Here is an 18,860-nt window from a genome sequence, read left to right as displayed (position 1 = left end):
TGAAACTGCTTGTAATGGTACTTAGGTGGAGTCTATAACCAAGTCACTAGATTTGAAGCATCAAATTACTGAGAAGGGCAGGTACCCTTTAGATGTGCTAAGGTATAACAGTGACTTGCTGCAGTAGGCCCTGTTTCTAGCACAGTGTTGAGATGACAAAGATAAGCTGTCTTTATTGTTGCTTTTGTAATTGTTTCAAAACTCTGTGTATTTTCAATATGAGCAATGGGTGAGTAACTGGTGTTAGTCCCAGAATACAGCCAGAACACATTTTATTGAAGTTGTTTATGTCAAAATGAGGCCTTGCCTCTTGACTGAGTCTGAAGGCCAAATTACATCTGACTCAGCTCATAGATGCAGAAGGCAAGGGTTTTCTGGGCCATCCAGTCCCAAGTATCTATGCTGCCATGGAAGTTTGAGTTCCAGCTGATCAACTGGCATCATTGGAAGCAAGGGATTCAAGACAAAAATAGCTCCAGCCACTTTGGAATACTGTCTGCTCTTATTCTGGGAACTAGTTAATATTGATTCTAGCCCATGCTCAAGCTAATTTAAAACTTGTGTGCAGTCCCTTGTGAATACACTAGTTGATGAAGCAGCCAAAATAAGGAACTCATGTGTGTATGAAAATTTTGGGAAAAGAATTGAGAGGAATTGGAAATTCTGGATGTGAAGTATATGCATACAGGGAATCCAGTTCAGAGGAATCTATGGGAAATACTTGGAGTTCTTTGGCAAAAAGGAAGTATTTAAAACATAAATTTAAAATATCATCGCCATCATCTGAAAGAGCCTGCAGTTTTCAATGATAATCACTTGATCCCTACAGAGAATTTCTTAAGGGGTCTGTAAATGAGAACTGCAATAAGTCAGATGTTTTCTTTTTAAACATGAGCATCATACTGTTCACTTGATACTTAAGCTTTAGAGCTTAGATCTTCCTCTTCCCTGGTATAATTTTCATCTAAGCATTCCTTAGATACTTGGATCATTCTTAATGGAGAACAAGCATTATATCCTCTGTGGACACATGGAAATCTGGATAATTGGACCTAGTTGATTACAGCAGCAGATAATTTCTCCCATTTCCTTCCACTACAATAAAAGCTTAAGATATGTTTTGCCACCTACTATGTAAATTATTTTTAGATTACAGACTCTCTCTAAAGCCTAAATTATAGGAAAACCGTCTTTTAGTTTTCCCTCCCCCCAAATTTCTAATTCTAACTAAAATTATTTTCTTTTTAGTATGAAACTGGAGTGTCCTAATAACATTTGAAATGAATCGTCAGCACTGATAACCATCACTCCAATTGTAACTGAATATTAGCATTGCAATAAAGCCTTCTGTTTCAGTGACAGCATGTCACTGGACATGGATGGACTGTCTGCTTCCTAAACCCGAATACACAGGATACAGGAAACATTCTTTTATCTGAAAACGTTTTGTTTGTTATTAACCCTCATCGTTTAGAAATGTCTTTCTAAGTGTTTTTTTTCCTCTTAGTTAAACCAAAGTGTGTTGCAGTTGAGAATTTAGTCCTGTCTCTTTAAGTGTGTGCCTAATTCCAATGGATAGAATGCCCATATATTATACCTGTCAAATTCTTTAAATGCTAATGAGTCACCTCACTGAAAATAAACTGCAGGCTTTCTTTTGAAAACTTAAAAGTCCTCACAAGTTGGAGAACGTTTGCCTCAGTTCAGTGTAAATCAGGACAAAGAGGAAGTAGAAAGTAATCCAGACACTGGTTCAAAACACAAATAAATGTGCCCTTAAACCCTATCATGCATGAGCCCACTCTTGCGATGATGAAAGTTCCTACTTCAGTAAGAAAACACTGCGGTGGGAATGGGGTGGGGGAGGGGTCAAAAGGGGAGATAGTTCATAGGAGACGTAAACCATTTCCTCTTCATAGATACAAAAACTTTGCATTCTTTGAGAATGCCTGTCTAGGGGGTAAAGTCTCTGTAAGCGGGTTTTCTCCGGTCCTCTCCAGACCCTGGTGAGAATTTCCTCTCTTCTGTGAAGCCATACTGTTACTCTAAGGGGCACAGCCCAGACACGAACTCTGAAATTTCAAAAATGCGATAAAGCTCGAAGCGGCAGCCCTGGGAGGCAAGCAGCTGCCTGGTGACCGCTGATGAAGTGGCTTCTTAAGGAGGTGGGCAGATTGATTCCAGCTGCCGAGCGCCAGGCAGGGCAGCGGCCGCGGAATGCACAGCCAGGCGGAGGCAGGACTGTAGCAGCTTCCCAAGCTCGGGCCAGGCCAAAGACTAACTCGGCAGTTTCTGCCCAAGTGGGAGGGGCTTGGCCTCGTTCCAGGCAATAGAAACTTCCAAGGCAGTCTGGGCCAAAAGGTACCAGTGTCACTTCAAGAGTGGAAGGTGACTCAGGGTATCTGGAAGCTGTCTGAGATCCCTGTTCAGAAGAGTCCGCGTTTCCTAAGTGGTATCCTTCCTGGGGATTCCTGTTCGGTTACCCCCACCCGCTCCCAGCTCTGGATCTTCTGACAGTTTCGACCCCCTTGTTGTCTGTTTTGGTTGCCCACCCTGTGATCAATACTCTAGAGAGTCGGTACAGTACAGGGGAGGTGCAGGAACATGGAGGCTTGGAACTGGCCCAGAGGGGACCTATGATAAGGCTTGCTCTTTAGAAGGGCTAGCCTCAAAGCAAGAAGCAAGAGAACTCTGCGTGTGTGTGTGTGTGTGTGTGTGTGTGTGTGTGTGTGTGTGTGTGTGTGTGTGTGTGTGTGTGTGTGTGTTGGGGGCTGGGGAGTTTAGTAGTCTCCCGAGAGCCCCAAAGTCAGACACCAAGTGATCTAAGAAGAGGGAAAGGGTAAGAGGTAGGCGGGCATGAAGGCACGCCTAATGGAATATTCAATATCCTGAGAAATGCACTTTCGGCCCTGCACTTCCAGAGACTAAAAGCCAGTAATGGGCTTTGGAGTCTGCACTTCCTCTCCCTAATGTCCACAGGGCTTTAACGCTGCAGCCGGATCGATCTGCCTTCTCCGAGAAGGCGGTGTGTGGAGTGCAAAACCTTCCTACTGTGGCCAAAATCCACCCAGCCTCTTCTGAACACCCTGAAGATACTACACAACTTGGAAATGGAAGACTCTGGCTCTTAATGCCAGGGAGGAAGACAGGGAGAAGCGAGGTGTCGCCTAGAGAAAGCATTCCCTCCCTTGGCTCCCTATACCAACTTTTCCTGGAAGGGGTTGACATTGAAGCAAACAGACATGCTGTTCCCCTTGCACTAGACTGAGCAGTTGTTCCTAACCTGCTTCACGTGCAAGGAGACTCAACCACCACCAACCCCAGGACAACTGAGAGTGGAACTTCTGGAAGGAACAGAAGCAGAGCAAATGAGCACCCAGAGGTGGGGTTTGGTGGCCTTCTCTTGATGACATCACAGCTCCCCCTGAAAGTGACCCTGTGAATAACCCTTCCCTCCCAATCCCTTGCTGAAGGCTGGATCTATGGGGTGGAGATCAGACCCCAGTCCGCCCCAACCCGGCCAGAGCCCTCTTGGCAGATCTCACTGTATCCAGACAAACTCTGTCTCTAAACTGAACTCCGACCCCAGCAAGCCACAGGTCACTCCGCGGCCTGGGTCTAAGGGTCGCCTCTGGGAAATTTCCCAGTCCGGGGACGGTCAGGGTTCAGTTCCAGTGTGGGCGCCCAGGGAGGCAGCAACCCGCGCTGTCAAGCGCAAGGTAGCAAACTTTCCGCGGTCCCTCTCCCCACCCCCACGCCACAGGGGTGCGTCTCCACGAAGAGCTCGCCTTTCCCAGCCCGCCAGAGACAACCACAGCACGTGATGCGCAGAAACAAAAATAAACACTTCCCCTTCCCGGACCGCCACGGCGAGCAGGGGGCGCCCTGCGCTATCCCGGAGTCGCACACCCCACACCCCACCCCTGCCGCCCCTAAGGCAGTCCCCACGGGCACCGGGAGAATGTGGCCCCTGCCCCGCGACGCCCTACTCCTACCTCTCGGATTTGGTGAACTTCCGGAACGCCTGGCGCAGGTCGTGGAAGGACCTGTAAGTCTGCGGCTCGGCGGAGATGCCCTGTGCCCGGGTGGTCCGCGGGCCGATGTGGGTGGAGGGCACCGGCAGCACGGATTGGCATTTGTGAAGCTTCCTCTTCAGCTCCTGGATCTCTTCCTCCTTCTCTGACAGCCGCTTCTCCAGCTCTTTGATCCTCTCCTCCTTGAGCAGGAGAATCTTCGCAAAGTCTTCCTCCAGTTCACTCATTTTTATGGTTAAGCCAGATCCCCCCCTTTGGAAACTTTTCCTCCAGCGGCACGCCGGCGGCTGGGACGGCAGAGGAGCGCAGCGCAGGGAGCCGGGGACTAGGGCGCTCAGCCCGGAACACGGAGTGTGGCCCCGCTCCTGCAATTGCTTCTGCTGAATGGACTAGAAGCTCAGAGGGGACGGTGAGGCGATGAGGCGTCTAAAAGGAAGGAGAGGAGAGGCAGAGTGCTAATCCCTAGCGTCTCTGGGGAATAGGTGATTATCTTTCATTGAGAAACCAATTAGAGCCGCCCTTCCTCCCCTGAGACCCCCCTCCCTCGTCCCCCTTTCCCAGTCGCTTGGTGAGAATAAGGGAGCGCGCCACCCCACCGAGAGCCTGGTTTCTAGGAGGGCTGGACCAGAGAGCCTGAGCTTACTCCATCACTCAGTCACTCTTCTAGGCTATATGGTACCAAAAGAAGGGAGTGGGATGGGGTGCTTTATGACACTTGATGCCTGAAATAGCTACAATTACCATGTGATCTCTTGAGGATGACGCAGTGCTTGTAACTGGATCCTGAGAGAGAGAGAGAGAGAGAGAGAGAGAGAGAGAGAGAGAGAGAGAGAGAGATCATAAATATTAAATTGCCTTTAGACAACCTAAAGAAACCCATCTTTGTTTTCGCCATTTCCTTCTTTTCTGCTTGGCATGCCTGGATGTGGTCATGAGAGAAGGTGCATGTGTGTGCATCTCTTCTCACTGTCAAGCTCTGAGATTGAGACCTTCATTAATAAGAATGACCAACAGGGCAACAGCAATACTAGTAATTCCGAGTTTTGGTAGCACATAACTTCACTGGAAATTGTGGACTAAACAGTTGGAGGGGAAGTTGAATGAGCATATCATGATGAGCCAAGTGATTATGGAAAACGCAAGGCCATGCGTTGATTGTGAACAGTTTAAAGTCTGGATTTTATTTTATCTGCTCCAGTTAAATATTGTATATTGAGCACCCAAATATCATCTTTCATGGCTCTGAAGTGGCTACTGCAGCTGCTGAACTGCTGGCTCACCCTCCCAGTTGAATTTGAAAACTGCAACCTTATTCATCTTTGTTTCTCCCTTATCTGAGCATCCATCATCTAGCCAATGCTAACGGAATTATTATAGCCCTTTGATCCCGAGTATTTAGTAATTACTACACTTTAAAGATACCCAGTGTACACCACAGACAGCATGTTTTATTTTTAAAAAAGCATTGTTCTCCGTTTATTTGGTGAATGGGGGAATTCTTTCAGGTAATGAACAACAAGTTAACAAATTTTAGCAGATGCAACTAAAACAGAGTTTCTCTTAACTAGTAAACACTTTCCTTTAAAAAGGAAAAACAGTGTGTGTTTTACTTTAAAAATTAAGTAAATAAGTATACTATCTGGTCTGAAACAATGCATGAAAGGAAAACAATCATGTGCTTTGGCTTTTAAATAAACCCTAAAATATATTTTCTCTCCTATTACCTAGTGCTAGCTGTACTCACTGATTACATTAAGTTAGAATCATTAAGCACAACATCTGGGTTTCTTAAGGGAAACAAATACCTCTACCCAGGCTCAGCTGTCTGTGGTGGTGATGATGGTTGTTTTCCTGTCTCCTCCTGTGTGAAAACGGAATCTGCCACAATCTGTTTTTTAGAAATACTCAAAATCATGGGTATTTTAAAAAAACTACTCCATGCAAAACAACAACAACAAAAAAACCTTTTATCATGTTTAAAAGTCTAGGGCACAGTTTCAACATTGCCTATTGAAAGGACCATTTAAGCCAGGATGCCATATGTATGTCAGAACTCCAAACCAACCACTTTCCTCCTAAATTAAACTTATTTTTAAGTGAGTCCCTTTTAGTTTAAGTAATGGTGATGCATGGAGAAATAAACAGTCTTGTTCATTAGCTGAAAACTGTGTGATTTAGATCATAAGGGAAGCCTGATAAGACGACCTAACCCAATGACCTTACACTCTACAGGGGAAGATGGAAGACTGCAAAGTCCAAGGCCAGTATAGAAGTCTGAGTTCAAGACTGGGATGCCATGGTGTTGGGTTCTGCACCAGTTGGACATGGTGGCATTCCAGTGGCCCAGCTGTGAGATGTGGCATTACCCTTGTTTCTTCTAAATCTGCAGCAGCACTTCTGTTGGAGCAGAAGTAGTAATGAAACTTTTTTTTTTAATGAAAGGTGAAGGTCGCCATCTAGTGCCCTGAGAAAAAATTTACTAAAAACGATCTTAGTCACAATGAAGTTGCAGTTATTTCCTTAAATGCCTATAGCAATGTTTACATGTTCCGTGGTCAAGAATAGTAGAAAATGTGAAGATCATGTTTTTAAAATTATCTTTTATAGCCACTAAATAATAATAAAAAGGATGCTAAACATTTTTAAAGATTATTGTTGTTATTGGTTTTTTTAAGACAGAGTTTTTCTCTGTAGCCCTGGCTGTTCTAGAACTCACTCTGTAGCCCAGGATGGTTTTGAACTCAGAGATACACCTACTCCTGCCTCCCAAATGCTGGGATTAAAGTTGTGTGCCACCAGTGCCCAGCTCTCATTTTTAAGCGTGTGTGTGTGTGTGTGCGCGCGCGCGCGTGCGTGTGTGTGCGTGCGTGCGTGCGTCGTGTGTGTGTGTGTGTGTGCGCGCGCGCGCGTGCGCGCGCACGGGGGGTACCCAAGGAGGCCTGAAAAGTGCAGTGGGCCTCCCGGAGCTGGAGTTGTAGGGGTAGTGAGCCAACAGACACAAATGCTGGTAACTGAACTCAGGTCCTCTGGAAGAGTAGTAGGTACTGAACCTACTGAGAGATGGATCATCTCTCTTAGCCCTCAGGGTTTATAATGCATGCCAGCACAGAGCTAAGCCTGAGCATGCTAATTTTAATCCCTATAGTGACTCTGGAAGCTAACTCCTTACTCCATTCCATTTTAGACATGGATTTACTGATTTTTGCACAGATTAGGTGATTTTCCTTGGTAGCACTGTCTCGTTTTGCCATGGACCATGTGAATCCCAGTGCAGTGTGCTTCTACATGAAATACATAGCGAGGTGGATGTATGCCTCTATGAAGACAGGGAGAAACAGAACTAAAGTGCACAAGTGGACTTTTGGAGCCCATTGCCTATTGAGGGATACTGTTGTAGCCCACATGCACGAAAGAGGGCCTAGGCCCTCCCCCAAATGATGTGACAGACTTTGATGACCCCCCTGTGGAAGGCCTCACTATACTTGGGGAGTGGGTGGGGGTGGGCTGGGGAGGTCTGTGAGGGGCATGGAAGAATGGGTGGATGAGAGAATGTAAAATAAGATTATTTCTAAAAGAAAAAAGAAAAAATTTCTTTGATTATGGGAACACAGTAAGCTTAAAATCTTATATGATTCCAAAGAAATCCCTAAGATCCAAGTTCTAACAATCAGCTGTCTTACTGAAGTTTTTCTCCTTGTGACACTTTAGGATTACATTTTATATACAATGCCAAATATTTTTATCTAAAAAAGAATATCCACTGTCAAATGTTATAGTCATGGTTTGCCCCTCTTTTTTCCCCTTTCATATAGAACATTTTCCTAAAGAAACTAAAGTGTTACAGGCATGTTATAGTAGTTTTCATGATATTCCTATCTTTTAATCTAGGTCAATATCACAGGAGCCATTATTATCTACTTACAACTTTAAAAGGTAACTAAAGGTGAGTCTGCTTCAGTGTCTCTATCTTCTAGAAAGAGATAGTATCAGTGACAGTAAGGGTCCAGACCAAAGAAAATGATCAGGTACCTATTTATGGGGCCAGTAAGAATGGCCATACAAGACAAGAAACCAAGGCTGAGAAAGTAAAAATCAAGGCAGGGGTCCCACCTTTGAAATGGGGTGAGAGTCAATACACTATCTCTCTGCTTACTCTGCCACTACATCAAAACACTTCTTATAGTGATAGAAATGGCAGTGTTTTTGAAAGAATGCTATGACACCATTGGTAAACCAAAATGAAAACATCCACATTCATGTTTCTGTTCAGTCGTTACTAAAGCTGGGTGCTTAAGGAAGAGCCATGGCCTTCTCCTTCTGATCCCCAGCAGGTCTGCAGATATCTGTTCTCATTCTGACCTTATAGACCATGTTCATCCTATGACTTCCACAGGGTTTAAAACTCGGAAAGAAGGACAAATTCTGGTATGTCCTGTGCCATAAGGAAAAAAGTATACTCATTTGACAATTAGAAACTAAGTTATATTCAGTTTATTCTCTGTTGTACTAAATTTTCCCTTAAGCATCTATTTTACTTGAATCAGCTATGTTCTGGTGACCAAGAAGTGTGACCATCCCTAACTCAAAAATGTAAGCTTATTAAGTCCAGATTCACACCAGCATCCTCATTAAAAAAAACACATAAAACATAAGGATAGCTAATTAAATGTTGGCTTCATTTTTAAACCTTCTAAATTTAAATTTATCACATTACATTTATTGAATTTACATAAAGAATCATAATAGCTTTGCTTTTTGAAAGAAAAGTCTTCCTCCACAGAAAAGTGTACATAAATCATTTTTCACAATGTAAAATAGTTTTTTATCTGTTCAGCAGCTTATAACAGAAGAGCCATTGTCTTCTTTATATGCTGTATCTGTGCATATGTTTTAAAAATAAGCCATCTTAAAATTTGGAAATATAATACTTAAACATGAAACCATGATACTTAATACATTGCAGAGCTCTAATTCTATAGATTGTTAGAGTCTTGGACGTAGAATATGAAGACAGGGCTACCATGTGACTTTAAGCTATTAATTATTTCCTCATGAGCTTCAAGAATACAAACTATATATATATATGCATATATATTTCTTTTACACCTAAATCCTCAAGGTTATTTGTCTTTTATCACTTAATTGTAACCCACAACACACACACACACACACACACACACACACACACAGGTGTTGAGGACCTTTGGTTTAAATGACTGTGGCAGTACTCATACTGTCTCCATACCCCTGCTACACATATGCCATCTCTCAGTTATTCAATTAAAAACTAATCTGCACACGTGTGACAGTTGTGTAACATGATCTTTTGGGGGACTCTTAACAGTGAGAGAAGGGCATGTCTCTGACTCTTTTGCTGGCTTTTGGAACCCTATTCGTCATACTGGTTGCACTGCCCAGCCTTAATACAAAGTGATGTGCCTAATCTTGATATGCCATGTTTTGTCAATATCCATGGGAGAGCTGCCCTCTTCTAAATAGAAACTGAGGAAGAATAGATGGGGAGGGAGCAGAGGAAAGGTGGTGGGGAGGGACTGGGAGTAGAGGAGGAAGGGGAAACTGTGGTCAGGATGAAAAATAAATACATTAATTAATTGATTAATTAAAAATAATACTCAAAGCAGGGCTGTGAAGGCTTGTTAAAGCTATAATTGACATCACAATATTTTGCCTTTAAAACAAAACAATTATTTGGGTGAGCCTGATCTAATCCAGTTTCTCTAGTTCATTCAAAGTAAATTTTTTGTGAACTCTGAGGATAAAGCAGACACATGGCAAGGAATGTAGCAAACAGGGAGCAAGGACTTTCTAGTCTACAAGGAAGAGACTCTTGCCTCAACCTCTTGTGCTGAAAAGAGGATCTGTACTCCTTGTGAGAAAGCATCAGAAATGACAAATGACACTAGAATTTTAACCCTTTGAGGAGCCATGCTGAACCCAGACTCCTCACTTCCACACCTGTGATATCATCAGTAGATGCTAATCTGAGTCTCTACAATTTATAGTATTTGCAAGGTGATGAGATAAAACTGCGAAACAATTCAACCATCATTTAATAAGAAGCCAATTACAAATGCAAGAAATCATTTTTCCAACCTTGGAGCCTGGCTTCCCCCAAAGCATCATTTTCTGTAACACTATTTTATTTTAAGTGTATACTTGAGTATGTAAAATATTACTATAAATTATCACTGAATAAGAAATATTAGGGACAGTACAAATAGCCTTTTGAACAACTCTCTTCTATAAATGGACTTTATGTTTAAGGTTGTATCTTATTGTAACCAGTGTGTAAATCCTGCCAGCCCTGGGCTCCAGGAAGGACTGAAGCCATTCATTTGTTTGATTGGCTACAAAGTAGAAGTGTTGCAGTAATTTACCTTGTTGGTAGATTAACTCTGTAATCTTGTGCCAATTAGTAGTGAACCAAGCTTTAGCTGTCCTGTCCATAAAATATCAAGAAGTGTCTTATGTGGTATTGCTTATTTCCAATACAAGATTTGGAATACATTTAAATATAATCTTGGTTCATGAATTGAAAGTGTTGCCATAGTCACATACAAAAATCAAATACTCCCATATAAATGATCTTTCAGGTTCCTACACTGATGTCAATCCTTTGAGAAGAGCCGGGAGAGAGAGGAAGACTACAAACCTTTTTCTGAGTTAGATGTGGTTTGGATTGTTTGGGGTTTTTTTAATGAGGAAAATGAACTCTCTTGCTTATATCATGTAAAAAATGAATTATTCTTAGTATAGAAAGTTTGTTCACAATATAAAATCCTGAAGCACAAAAGGTTATATAGCAAGAAGCAAGTGTTTCTTTCATCTGGCTTCCTGAGTCCCTCTCTAAGGAAGCAGTTGCTCCCTGGCACTTTGCATTGTGAATCACTGGTGAAAAATTCTAATAGTAAAACTGCACATTTTTACTAAACATGTACCCATGAAGAGAAGACATCTAATGCCTTGCATGGATTTTAGCCTGTAACCTAACTAAACACTGTTATGTCCTAATTTTCAGAACTGCTATTCAAATCCAGCCTGCCACACTATCCCTCTTTATGATAAAATGTTCAGTAAGAAAACAATGACCTTGCTGCATTTAAAGAGTGCGGGCCCTTTATCCACCTCAGCTCCATTTATACTCTCCTCTTTCCCTTTAAATAAGTGAAGTACTTCTTACTGGACTTGGTAGGCTTAACCTCAGAACAGTTTGATATTTTAAGGGTACAAGACAAATGTTACCAGCTGTGCATACTTCTAAGAATTGAGAAAATAAACTCTACTCCTTAATCCTCTTTACCTGCTCTTTAATAATGGAGACATTCATTCTATGCTCACTGCTGGTTATTTCAAATGAGCAGTTTCCATGCACAAAGCAGAACGACCCATTGCTAGGCATAAGGCATCTTGACAGTCTCTTGATTTTTATCACGGTCACAAATTATCTTTAATCTCTAATCTGACTGCACACCTGTTTAGTTGTTGCTTTATTATTTAAAGTTCATTGAGGCCATGTCTACGTGTAAGTAACTTTGTTAGAATATCTACGCATTTACTACAAAATGATTTATAACTTACTTTTACATCTACCAAAAGTATTTCCCCAGAACCTACAATGTTCCTTTCTGGAGATGCAAAAAGCTCCCATATTTACAGATGGTGCTTTCAAGGGTCCATTCTCAGTCTGTAAATGGAAAAGTGAAGAAGAATTTGGATGTTTCCCATAATAATGTTCAGGTCTTACACCAGTTCCAGTGGAAAGTTGCTCCATGAATCAAGAAAAGCGCGCTATCAGCATTCTGCTCCCTCTCCAATGCAGTCTTGTCAGCCTCTCCCAACCCCCACACACACATACCCAGTCTGCAGAGAGTAGAGAGGTGGCAGAGAGACAGAATATTGACCTAGGAAGACACTGTCCCCACCACCCTTCATTCAAGACTCCCTCTAATAAAGAAAGATCACTTTACACTGTAATCAAGCAGACATGACTCAGCCTGTGGCTAAAATCATCAGCAAGAAACTCTACCAGGAGTACCTAAGGATGATTTAAGTTGGTGCCGGGTGTATTGTGTAAGGTCTGCCATGTGTACATGCATGTATTTTGATGACTTTTAAATTTCTCATAACTCCTTTCTCTATTTCGGGTACATCAGTTAAAATTAACCTTCGTCCTTTAAAAACCTCCACTCAGAGCTGTCAAATATTTTTATGTGAAGCACAGAGGCAGAGTAAGGAAGAAGCATTGTAAATGCCATGGTTGCTGAGGGCAGTAACTATCCATCGAGGGCTGGCAGCTTCTGTCCCTCCAGTCAGACCCATCTAGCTTTCTGGGCAAATGTCAAATTAGCATTCTAGGAAAGATACAGGAGCAGAGCCATTTATTTTAACAATCCTTTTCATTAACAATGTCATGGAACTAGCATTCTTGCCTTGAAAGAGAAATTAAAATAAATATTTGTGGTATCTGAGCAGATGTGCTTCAGTTCATTCATCCGGCAGATTATTTTTTGTTCACTGCTGTATAGCTCGCAGATGCTCTTCTAGACACGGGAGGGGCTGAGGTGAGAAAGATAGTGCATCTGACCCCAGTGAACTAACTCATGAGAGTTCAGGGGGAGTCACTCAGTGCTACTCAAATCTGTAAGCAAATGACTGCAATAAAAGCAAAGGCATATTCCCCATGTGCTATGTTATTACAGGGGATGGAGACAGAAAAGCAATAGGCCATGTGCACAATTCTTTACCACTGTGTGTATGCACACAGTGGGGTGGAGGTAGAGTCTTAGTTTCCTAAAACTTCATTTGTAAAAGCAATTCACAGAAAGCCCAAGGCAATAGGAAACCTATTGGGCGCATGGTCGCCTTTGTTAAACAAAGGATTATCTTGATAAACAAAGAACTAGCTGAATATCTATGACTTTACATTTTAGCGTAACCTTTCATAACCCTCTGAGGAGAGGTTTCCGTGTGTACGTTCTCTGACAAGCAGGGGACAGTGTGATGGTAGGGGTGGCATGGGTAGGACAAAGGCAAGACACCTGTCAGCAAGCACCAGTGCCTCCAGAATATCAAGTGTTTCATCATAAGAGACCTTGATTTAACCAAATGCCAAAACTGAGAAAAAATATCTGGAAGCAGGCAAGTATTAACTATGGTATCAATAATGCGATACTCTAGTCTTACTGTATTCTTTTCTTTTCATTTCTCCTGTAAAAGCTACATGCTCTTGGCTATAAAAATCTATTCTCTCTGAAAATCAGGTTAAAATAGTTATATTGATTAAATCAAAAAATACCTTGGCACAACTAAGCTTCCAGATTTAAATGTGTGCTGGGCTAATAGGAATTTATATAAAGACCTACATGACCATTGCTCTACTTTTAGGGAACAAGGAGTCTATTTTTATTACATAGAAATTAAAAAATTTTTATAGAGATAAAATTAATGAACATTTGATACATCATATAATAGACAATGCATGTGAGCATGTAACTAACATAGAGTGAACAGATTCATTCAAGTGTTACAATGGAAGAAACATTTACTCACATGTAAATGTTTGGAAGAGTTATGGAAAATTAGAGAGAGGTTGTAATCACAAAAATACTAAACAGTTTTATGAACAAAAATGATTTCCATCCCCAAAGTAATTCTTTTATAATTATAATCTAAAAATAGTGTAAATTTCTTGGGAAGTAATTGCTTTTTCCCATATAGATTTATGTGTGAGTTAAATATAATTTCAGCTGCAAAACAGAAGTGAATTGATTTTAAAATTCATATGAAATAGACATTGCATAACTGTGAAAAATACTTGAAAAACAAAAAAACTGTAACTCTTGTCCTACCAGGTATCAAATGTATAATTGTGCTATAATAATTAAGCCAAAACTATGAGCAAAAATAAGTAAACTAGTTAATGAAGGGAACATGTAGCCTAGAAAGAAATCCATAGCTATATGGAAACATAGTTGATATAAAAACTAGCATGATTGAATGAGAAACATGCTAACTAATTAAGGAAAATAGATATGTGATGTTTCTTTTGAGATATAATGTTTATCTTTATGTATAATATGCTTACATGGGTAATGTTTTCCTCTTTTATAACTGTAATAAAATACACAACATGAAATTTACCATTTAAACCATTTTTCAGTACGATTCAGTGGCAACAAGTGTAACCTGTAGCTCTGCAACTACCACCACTAGTGTCCAGGTGTCCAGAGGTTTCAGGACTCTTCCACCATGCTCTAATACCCTAGCCCAGGCATAAAAGCATTGGCACTAACTCATGACAGACACACAGACACCTCTAAAGCAGTGAGCCAAAATATACCAGTCCTCTTTCCAAGCCAATGATCTCAGGTATTTGCTGCAATAAACAAGAGACATCTAACCTACATAAATACACACCTGAAATTATAGCCACAGTCAGCAAACCAAGTCATAGATACTTAGGAATAATTAGGAACTTGCATTTTTAATATGTAAATATCACAAATTGACTGAACTTAACTAGTGAAGACTATTTTAAAAGAGCTAAAATAATTCCTTCTTTGTCCTTCATCCTCCAAAAATTCTACATCCACATGGTCATGGAGCTAGTGATAATGTCCCTGTTGACTCTCACTGTCACACAGAGATGTGCTGTATCATGTTATTTTCCATGTTTACTAGTTTTCACTAATACCTGGGCTGCTGGATGGCAGCCTACATGTGAAGCACACAGTTTAATGGATTTTAGAAGCAGTAGAATTTAATTTCCTTTACACGCAAAAGCATCCTAACATTCTAGAGAGAGCCGTGTATGTGTGTGTTCATATGACTACATTATTTAAACAATTGGAACTAGTGTAGCATTCATCAGTATAGAACGGAATTTGATCAATTTCACAAGCACTGGCATTTTCAACCACAGGACTCTATTGTTGGAGGCAGTGCTGTACATGGTAGGGATTTTAGTGGGCTCTACTCACTGGTTGCTAGTTACAGCCCTGTCTTCAATTACTACAACCCAAAGTATCTCCAGGCACTACCAAGTGACAATTGCCACTGCACAGATATAGAGTAAACTGGGTTGATATTCACATCCACAAATAGATGTTAAGAACTAATCATTGAAATTAATTATTATTTGGAGCATTGCCAAACACTGTTTTATCTGTGTTTTAAAGTGTTTACATACCCTTACAATAAGCATATAGACATGGAAGAAAAGTAGTTTATGTCACACCAGACCTTTACAGGGACAAAACCAAGTCATAGATACTTAGGAATCCCTGCTGTTCTTGTCTAACAGTGTTTAAGGGAACTGTACTGGACAATTTAGGTCCTTACACTTTGATTTCAATTGAAGTTCATTGTTAGAGAAGAGAGCAAACAAATAATTAGTGAGCCATTTCCATCAACTTTGATGTAAATGTTGCCATTCAATGACTATATGAAGGCATTTGCATTTTCTTAAACTCTATTTGAGAATTTGAAAGGGTATTACCAAGTCTAGTGTGAATCTGCCTCTCATCTTCCTAAGCTACCTTTTCTACTTTGCCTTCTGTTACAGTGATAAAACACCATGGCCAAAAGCAACTTGGAGAAGAAAAGGCTTACTTGATTTATAGGATACAGTCCATTATCGTGAAGAACTAAAACCCGAAGTCAGAAACTGAAGTAGAGATCTTGGAAGAACACTTCTTACTGGCTGATTTCCTCTGACTGGCTCATCCAGAGTCCACTGGACCAAGGGTGGCACCACCTGTCCACAGTGGGCTGGACCCATCAACTTCAATCAGCAATCAAGAAAGGGCCCCACAGACCTACCTACTGGCTAATCTATTGAAGCATTTCCTCAACTGAAGTTCCTCTTCCCAGATTTGCCAAGTTGACAACATGACGAACCAGGACAACATCCTTTAAAGATTATCTTCCACAGATTTCAGGGTTTTCTTGGTATTTTGTTTTTTGTTTGTATCTTAACATGACTGTTGTAGAAGTGCTACATATTCAATTTATAATTTAACTTCTCTCAAATAAATTCATTTGCTTTAAATCAACATAAATTATGACATTTGTAGAGACTTGATAATGATTTCAACTTATAATTCTCTAAGTAAAAGGAGTATTTAGCCAGTTATTTAGTATTTGGTCATGTATTTTCAGATTTAATGACATAGCTTAATGGATGGTGCTTAAATTTTTTGATTTATTTAGTAGTGAGTAAAATTATATGACTTCTCTGAAAAATAGAGTTTACATTGCATTTATAATCAATTCCAATTAAAGTAAAATATACAACTAATTATAGAAATATTTATGATGGGAAATCTAATAGCAGTGAGTCCTTAGTTTTATTGTAATGCATGGCTTGACTTTTAAAATAAAGTAACCTTTTATTTTAATTATTAAATAATATTATAACATCAGCATCATCCCATGTTACCAATGAGTGTTATTAATAGATACTCATAACATCCTTAGAACTCCCTAAATTATCACAACTCAGCTATTGTAATATAGACAAGAGCCATGTGTGCTTAGAGTCTCCAACTTCTCATATCTGAAGAAACAACAGAAGTACCTTCATCATTCATTCAGCCATTATTAAAATTAAATGTTAGGAGTACAGGTAACTTCAAAACAGTAGTTGAATATGGTGTTTAATTGAAGTAACATTAGATTTTTTCAATGTATTTATATATATATATAAGTATATATATATATATATATATATATATATATATGGTATTTTCCTGTAGTCTAAACTGACCAGGGAATCACTGTATAGCTCAAGCTGGACTTGTTCATCTTAACCTCCCACATATTGGAGTAAAAAGTGTGTGACACTAATTACTGAGCTTCTAAGTAGAATTATCACAGTAAATCTTTTCAGAAACATGTGAACATACACTACCATTTTGGAAATGTGTCCCTGTGATAGATTTAAAGTATCTATTATAACTTCCTTCTCACGGGCACACTTTGGGAAAATTTTCCCTCATGTTGACTGTGGGCTTAAGGTGTAACTTGCATTGGTCAATGAGACATTAACAAATGTGAAAGAGCTGGGCCTTTAAAAATGTATTCATGTATTTGGGACTCGACCATTTTCACTGCCATGGAGAAAACTGTAATCACTATGAGGAGAACCAGTCTACTATGGTCTGCTGGATGATAAGTGGGACATGACCCAGTTATCTCTATTGTCTTTGCAAACAGGCAGCCAGTCACCACACATGGGAGTGAGGTCATCAACCCCTCAGTGCCTGTTTTATGCACATGAACCCCATCAATGCCTCTTGGAACTGAAATGCAGCCCAGGAGAGTTGAACTAAAGCTGATGACCCATAGAATTATAAACATAATTGGTGTTGTTTAATGCCACTCAGTTCAGTTCAGGAGTGGTTTGTTATACAGTAGAAGCTAATTGCCAGCATCCCTGGCAGGGGAATATTCATAATTTAAAATGTAGCCAGTGTTTTAAATTTCTATTCCTAAATAAAAATACTAGTTTACTAGTAAGATATTATCAAGAGGATTAAATTATTAATACAACTAATGAATTGAAACTGTTCCTATTTGGTTTCACCCCATAATAAACATTGGACAATAGCATTGATGTATGAAAATAGAAACCTCCAGAAACAGTAACACAAAAGCTTTTCCTTTTGTGCTTAAACTGAGTAGCAGAGAATTTTCTGTATTATGCTTATTTATTCATTTATATACTTTTTAGTTTAAGACTGTCTCTTTTTTACATAGCCCACTCTGGCCCCAAAATTAAACTCACTGTATAGCTAATGATGAATTTCTGACCCCTCTGCTTCTGAATGCTGGCATTACAGACTTGTTCCATCATGCCCAAACTTTATGTGGTATTGGGGACAAAAAGAAAGGCATCACACCTGCTAAGCAAGCACTCTACCAACTTAGCTACAAGCCTAGTCCTCTGTACTATGTTTAACGATTCTGAGGTCATGAGCAATTTTGATAGTGAGTAGGAAGCACAGGCATGCTGTGTGGTCACAAACCTCACAATAGATTAGACTGACACATGGAATATTTGCATCCAAAATGCTATTCATTATTTACTTTGCATTGCCCATCTCTACAGAGCTCAGAGTTTCCCGATTCTTGATAACCATTTAAACAATTTTAATTCAAGCTGTAAAACTGTCATGTAAATACAATGATGCATAATTCTTCCCACTGAAAATATGGACTTTGTTTAGAAGAGGGTATCCAAGGACATTCCCCTTCCCATCTAGTTCTACTTGAACAGCCAGGCAGGCCAGCACAGAAAGCAGTGGTTATCACCACAAGAACTAACAGCCAGCAAGAAGGCTCAAGATGATGCATGCTGACTTCGGGTTGATCTCTCAGACCACACCACCTGGGGGGAATGTGTGTATAGTCAATGGGTTGGCCAGAGCCAAGGCAATAAACACCTGGTAGAAACAACACAAAATCAAATCTGATATGTCTGCTTTGAAGAGATGCCTGTTCTAACATCCAGTATCCCATTGTCTTTCTTCTTTTACTATTATAAACATCTTGAAGAAAGTTCTTATGGTAGGCCATTTGCAGAAAAGTCCATAAGCATCCACTTACCATAGCCTAGCCATGCTACATTGGGAAAGCCCCTTTCCCATTGGCTTAGTTAGAGGGATAAAAGCAAATGTGATAAATGTAGTATAAGCTACAACTTAATATATATTCAAACATTTGAGGCTTGACTCCTATGTGTGAAACTCTTGTATTCTCTCAAAGTTCTAAAACATATCTTTAATATATCTTCTATAATCATTA

General features: G+C 40.2%; 1 protein-coding gene and 1 long non-coding RNA gene across 3 annotated transcripts in view; one reads left to right on the top strand and one right to left on the bottom strand.

The window, feature by feature from the left end:
* The window catches only part of Prkg1 (protein kinase cGMP-dependent 1), a 1,145,204-nt gene extending 1,140,943 nt beyond the window's left edge, over positions 1–4,261 (bottom strand). Inside the window, exon 1 of the mRNA XM_040745627.1 lies at positions 3,996–4,261. Coding sequence (XP_040601561.1) covers positions 3,996–4,261 — 266 coding nt within the window. The remainder of the gene's footprint in view (positions 1–3,995) is intronic.
* On the top strand, positions 3,231–17,792 carry LOC121140407. Of its 2 annotated transcripts, none has more exons than XR_005877230.1 (3): positions 3,231–4,048; positions 7,923–7,977; positions 15,619–17,792. It is a non-coding gene; the product is annotated as an uncharacterized LOC121140407 (long non-coding RNA). The 2 variants fall into 2 exon arrangements; XR_005877228.1 differs by lacking the exon at positions 3,231–4,048 and adding an exon at positions 4,382–4,516.
* Positions 17,793–18,860: the final 1,068 nt, after the last annotated feature.

The sequence above is a fragment of the Mesocricetus auratus genome, unplaced genomic scaffold (genome assembly GCF_017639785.1).
Source record: "Mesocricetus auratus isolate SY011 unplaced genomic scaffold, BCM_Maur_2.0 Super-Scaffold_4256, whole genome shotgun sequence".
NCBI lineage: Eukaryota > Metazoa > Chordata > Mammalia > Rodentia > Cricetidae > Mesocricetus > Mesocricetus auratus.
Note: the sequence above shows the minus strand (reverse complement) of the source record. Positions and strands in the feature narration are given on the sequence as shown.